This window comes from Gadus chalcogrammus, chromosome 12, assembly GCF_026213295.1.
Source record: "Gadus chalcogrammus isolate NIFS_2021 chromosome 12, NIFS_Gcha_1.0, whole genome shotgun sequence".
Taxonomy (NCBI): Eukaryota; Metazoa; Chordata; class Actinopteri; order Gadiformes; family Gadidae; genus Gadus; species Gadus chalcogrammus.
In genome coordinates this window covers 29,527,380-29,533,420 of record NC_079423.1, presented here as the reverse complement: position 1 = coordinate 29,533,420, position 6,041 = coordinate 29,527,380, and the positions used below count along the sequence as shown (strand labels likewise).

General features: G+C 44.7%; 1 protein-coding gene across 3 annotated transcripts; it reads left to right on the top strand.

Annotated features, from left to right (window-relative positions):
• The first annotated feature begins 17 nt into the window (after positions 1–17).
• Positions 18–4,419, top strand: gpx4a (glutathione peroxidase 4a). Of its 3 annotated transcripts, none has more exons than XM_056604610.1 (7): positions 18–186; positions 1,900–1,991; positions 2,606–2,750; positions 3,054–3,205; positions 3,597–3,621; positions 3,820–3,879; positions 4,056–4,419. In XM_056604610.1, the coding sequence occupies exons 1-7, from the start codon at positions 79–81 to the stop codon at positions 4,086–4,088; spliced, it is 615 nt and encodes a 204-aa protein (XP_056460585.1). In that variant the 5' UTR covers positions 18–78; the 3' UTR covers positions 4,089–4,419. The 3 variants fall into 3 exon arrangements, with proteins under 3 accessions (XP_056460585.1, XP_056460586.1, XP_056460587.1); XM_056604611.1 differs by having other exon boundaries at positions 19–168; XM_056604612.1 differs by lacking the exon at positions 18–186 and adding an exon at positions 992–1,126.
• Positions 4,420–6,041: the final 1,622 nt, after the last annotated feature.

Sequence of the window (6,041 nt, the reverse complement as noted above, 5' to 3'; positions counted from 1 at the left end):
TGCCCCCGGTCGATTCCTAATAGGTCCATTGCCGTGTCCGATAAACGCTATCAATGATCGCGTTTGTTTCCACTAGATATGGCATGGAAATTTAAAAAAATGAGTCCACGTATTCAAATATCGTTATTTGGGATCTTGGCGAGCAGCGGGCTGTTTCTCTTGGCGATGGTATTGTACTCATTTTTGGTAACGAAATTTACTGTTACAATAATATTAGCCTTGTGTGTTTGGGTATATGTGTGTTTGTGTATATGTGCGAATGTGTGTGTGAGTGTGTGTGTGTGTGTGTTGCTATTGGGAATTTGTTACACAACAGCAAATACAAGTAGTCTCCTGCATCTTCGCAGTATCACAGAGAATGCATCACAACTCAATGTTGTACCATGGTTGTATCGCGTCGCACGGATCAATAACTATTCATCATACGCCGCCACGCTGTTTGAGTCCATAGATGAGTGATATTAGGCTCAGTGGCCAGCTTCACCTTATGTATGGACTTCAAGTTCTGAGTAATCAACCTTACTGGTGATTATCTTGCTCGCCTGTGTAGTACGCATGTGATGCACTGTGAAAAAAAAGTTATATTCTTGCTGAATGTGTTCAGTTGGCTGAAATGGTCAGCCGTGGTGTCCTCTTGGACCTTCCTGTACCACACGAAGGGCCTGCACTCAGAAGCATGAATCCTCTATAAACCCGTGTTGTTGTATAATTTTGTTGTGTAAGTCCTGCTTCGCTTATTACGAGGCGATGAGGTGACAAAACAACCTTTACCCTGACAACGTGATGTGGAACGAACCTACCTATAATAGGATTGAAGGGTCAGACTTGTTTTTATTACAAAATGAGGCTCGTACCATTGTGGCCTTATGTGAAAATCCTCAAATACATGAGTCAGCAGAAAACTGGATTAGATCATCAGAGCCTATCGCCACCAGGCATGAACCATCGCCCTTTGCTCTGAGCCGTGGATTTATAACGGACCTCACCTCGGTCCAGGCACAGTCGCTCAGCGGTGGATGCTGCTGACGCTTGCATGGGAATCTAGAGTCGCTTGTGTCTTGGACCGTACTGAAAGACAGTCATGCGTCCGCTAGGGCCAGCTGTCCTCTTTTCTGTCCTACTGCTGGTAAGACAACCTATTCGAGCTATCGGACAAGCCATTGTAGGAAGGTGTACTTTTAGATATTAAGCACTATGGGGATTTATTTAGAGACTGTTTTGTTTTTGAACAGTTGTTATTAGGGTTACTTGGTCAGTGAGTCCCAGTGTGTGTTTGTGTTATGCTGGCTTTCTCGAGCTCTTGAATCAATGGCATCAAAGGCAGTATGACACGGATAGTTTATTTAGATGCATAAATCATATTAGCCTACATAGCCTCCTTTGTCCAAGGGGAGTTCACGGACCTGACATCAGTTATCTGCAGCGCCAACAGATAAGAGTAGCCTAAAGCAAAACAGACCCGTCCACAGAAAAGTGGCCCACAGGGATACGATTCTACACAGAAAGTACATGCATGACTAATGAATAACAAGATATGCGACTGGCGCACAGTGTCCGATGAAGAAGTAGAGATTGTCAGAACAAGTTACATGATGGTACATTGCATGGCACAAATCCCAACAGTATGGTTGACGTAAAAAAAAAATGCAGCATTCTTCATAATGTCCTTTGACAATTTGGTGTTCATGGACTTTGTAATGGATGTTGGTTATGGTTGGTCTCGGGTCTGGGTCTCAGGTTAGCCTTGCAAATAGAGCCAGTTCTTACTTTGGATAGAATAGACCGGGTTCTCACACGGTTGGCCACTGTGCATGTCGGGAGGGACACTCTCCTGTCCTCTTTAACCCAGCCATATTTGTTCTTGTTCTGCTAAATGGATGACTTTGTTTTCTCTTACAGGCTGCAGCACAGGATCCGCAAACAGCCACCTCTATTTATGACTTCTCAGCCACGGACATCGATGGAAACGTGGTGTCCCTGGAAAAGTACAGGTGAGGCTACCGCGGTTGCAAACTCGCGTCCTGCGATGCGGTGGTCGCCTCTCTAACCAGTGATTGTCCTTTGTTCAGAGTTGGGTTTACTATCGTGATCCTAATATATCCAGATTATTTTTTTCGTGTGCTAAACCACACACACACACACACACACACACACACACACACACACACACACACACACACACACACACACACACACACACACACACACACACACACACACACACACACGGTTTATGCAAATTAAAACAGCGAGTGTGTCAGGATCTTTCTGTGTGTGATTACGAAGCATGCCGTCACCTGTCTTAGTCCTGTCAAACAGGTATGGGGGAGGGATTATCTTGTATGTGTGCACACACACACACACACACACACACACACACACACACACACACACACACACACACACACACACACACACACACACACACACACACACACACACACACACACACACACACACACACACACACGGTTTATGCAAATTAAAACAGAAGGACATTCAAAGCTTGAGAGGGCAGGTGATAGTCAGAAGCCGACATGTGTTTGACCAGTTGTGTGTACATGCAGTCATTTATAACACTTGTGTCTTTTTGTTATGTTTCCAGGGGGGAAGTTGTGATCATCACCAACGTTGCCTCTAAATGAGGCAAGACCCCGGTGAACTACTCTCAGTTTGCGGAGATGCACGCTAAGTACTCTGAGAGAGGTTTACGCATCCTGGCCTTCCCCTCCAACCAGTTTGCAAACCAGGTAGACCCCCTCTGACGCACTCATTGTATGTTGTACGTCCTTGCACTTAGAAATAGTACTTGTGCTATTGTGTGTTGTTGAGTAATAATCAATAGATATAAAATCCCTAAAGTGCAAATCTAATCATCGTCCTAGTCCTATTGTCTATACAGTGACAAAGCTTATCTGCTTTGCCCCTTTTATAAGTTCCGAGGTTAGGGTGTCGTCTGTGACTCCCTTTGAGTCCGACAGTGGTTAAGGGGCTAGTACAAACACAAGTGACTCGACCCATCTCATTAACGCCAACTCTCCGTGGGCCTGAAGGAACCCGGCACGGAGACGCAGATCAAAGCGTTTGCGGCGTCCTACAACGCCCGCTTCGACATGTTCAGCAAGATCAACGTGAACGGGGCCGACGCCCACCCCCTGTGGAAGTGGCTGAAGGAGCAGCCAAACGGTCGTGGCTTCTTTGGGAGGTGAGCGGAGGGCGGAGGAGGGGAACGTGGGCGATGCAGACGTTAAAGGTCACGTGTTATGCCACCAGGTGTGCGTGTGTTACAAGCTGTTTTGGAAATCGGCCTCTTCTGACGTCACAAGTGGGCACGTCCACCTGGATGTACTTCGGATGGATGAGCAACGTTTGCTAGTCCACTGGGTAGGCTGGTAGACTGATCTATTGGCATACGTCTTGGTGGACACGCCCACTTGTGATGTCAGAAGAGGCCAATCATACTCACACCTGGTGGCATAATATGTCACCTTTAACCGTACTTTTTTTTTTTTTTTTATTATATATTTTCTGTAACATTTGAAGCACTTGATTTCGCCTCTATGTGATTCTAACATGGCTTTGTTTCCCTTCTGTAGCCGCATCAAATGGAACTTCACCAAGGTAATTATTCAATCATTCTTAACTGTTCTCCACAGCATCCCTGTAAAACACCCATAGCTCGCTTGGCGTGTCCAGAGTGTATTTGGTGTATATGTTACCACAAACAACCCAGCACCTAAACTGGTGTCAACTCACACACACAAGTTGTGTGTGAATCCACATCGTTACCTCTCGACCCTCATTCCATCCCTTCCTTAGTTCCTGATCAACCGAGAGGGCCAGGTGATGAAGAGATACGGACCCTTGGATGATCCCAGCGTGAGTAGAAGACAGGCCCGGCCCACTTTGAGCACTTTTTATAATCTATAATATTAAATTTATATTCTTGTAGTTCCGACTATTAAAGAACGCAGAATTACTGTGACGAAAGCGATATATATCGTTTCTCTCTTCTTCTGACAAATGTACTTGTAAATGTCTTGCTCGCCTTTCAGGTGGTGGAGAGGGATCTTCCCCTGTATCTGTAAAGATGTGATGACCGACCCGGGGCCCAGCTTCCGGCGGGACCCTCCATAGCCCCCCCCCCCCCCCCCCCCCCCCTCCCCTGCCCCTCCGAGTGCCGGTGGAGTAGAGCTGGGATCCGCTCAGACTAGTGACGGTGCGTCTCAAAAGCCGCTCAGCGGGAAGGACACACCTGATGGAAACGGCGTGCAAACCTTCTGGGCGGACCCAGATGCTTTACCCTGTTGGTGCTTTCGGTTCAGAGAAACGGGCAAACCATAAAACAACTCAGACAAACTGTATCTGGCAACTCGTACAAATATAATGTTTCAAAAATAAAACAATTCTAATCCTGTTTGTGTGTTGGTTAAATCTTGTTTGAATAACTTGCTAATTTGGTCCCGCAAGAACGGTCTGCAGGCTTTGTCAATCGTACATTGTTCATTTAACCAACAATGATCTCGCCCCACTGCACATTTTTAGCCATATGATATCAGTAGAGTCTGCCAAGCCTCTACCTGCGCATCTGGCGTCCATACCTCTCATTTCCACAGGGGGAGCCAAAACCCCATCTAAACACAAGTAATACAATGGCGTGCTTGAAGGGGACCTATTACGGTTTTTCGACTTTTATGACCTATAAACGTTGTTATAATGATTGATAGTCATGTTTAACCATACAAAAGTGTCTAATAATGACGTACTTGCATTTCGACGTATTCCCTGCTGACAGTCTGGGGTGGCTGTGCAGAGCGCTAAACACTTGGGACAATGTTTGCATTCACTTGTTCACATTTCCGGGAAAACATCTACGTAGAGGCACTCCTGCCGCGCCCCCATATGCCTGGTCAAATCTGCCCGCCCGCGCGCTTCAAGGAAGGTAACCAATCACAACGGAGTTGGGTTGGCAGGAGGGGGGCGAGGGGGCGGAGAAGGACGAAACCGAGCGTTGACAGAGAATGCTGAAAGCGCCCAGATGAGAGGAAGAGTTTCCCGAAAGTCCCCTTTAAGCTTTACGTAACACTGTTGTTTTTTATTGGTCGTCATGAAAAAAAACATAAGGGGTAACACTGTTGTTTTTTATTGGTCGTCATGAAAAAAAACATAAGGGGTAACACTGTTGTTTTTCATTGGTCGTCATGAAAAAAAACGTAAGGGGTAACACTGTCGTTTTTCTTTGGTCGTCATGAAAAAAAACACAAGGGGTAACACTGTTGTTTTTCATTGGTCGTCATGAAAAAAAACATAAGGGGTAACACCGTCGTTTTTTATTGGTCGTCATGAAGAAAAACATGAGGGGTAACACTGTTGTTTTTCATTGGTCGTCATGAAAAAAAACATAAGGGGTAACACTGTTGTTTTTTATTGGTCGTCATGAAAAAAAACATAAGGGGTAACACTGTTGTTTTTTATTGGTCGTCATGAAAAAAAACACAAGGGGTAACACTGTTGTTTTTTATTGGTCGTCATGAAAAAAACATAAGGGGTAACACTGTTGTTTTTTATTGGTCGTCATGAAAAACAACATAAGGGGTAACACTGTCGTTTTTCATTGGTCGTCATGAAAAAAAACATAAGGGATAGCACTGTTGTTTTTCTTTGGTCGTCATGAAAAAAACCACAAGGGGTAACACTGTCGTTTTTTATTGGTCGTCATGAAAAAAAACATAAGGGTTAACACTGTCGTTTTTAATGGTCGTCATGAAAAAAAACATAAGGGGTAACACTGTCGTTTTTCATTGGTCGTCATGAAAAAAAACATAAGGGGTAACACTGTTGTCTTTGTCAAATAAAATATAAGGGGTAACACTGTCGTTTTTTATTGGTCGTCATGCAAATGAAACATAAGGGAAATAATAGAAATACACACATACATTTTAATGTCATGTATATTCTCTTTATTGATGATTGATTATTGTGTATTGTCATCACCTCAGTGGTGCAGTGGAGTGCACTCTGCCTAACCCACTGGAGACCGT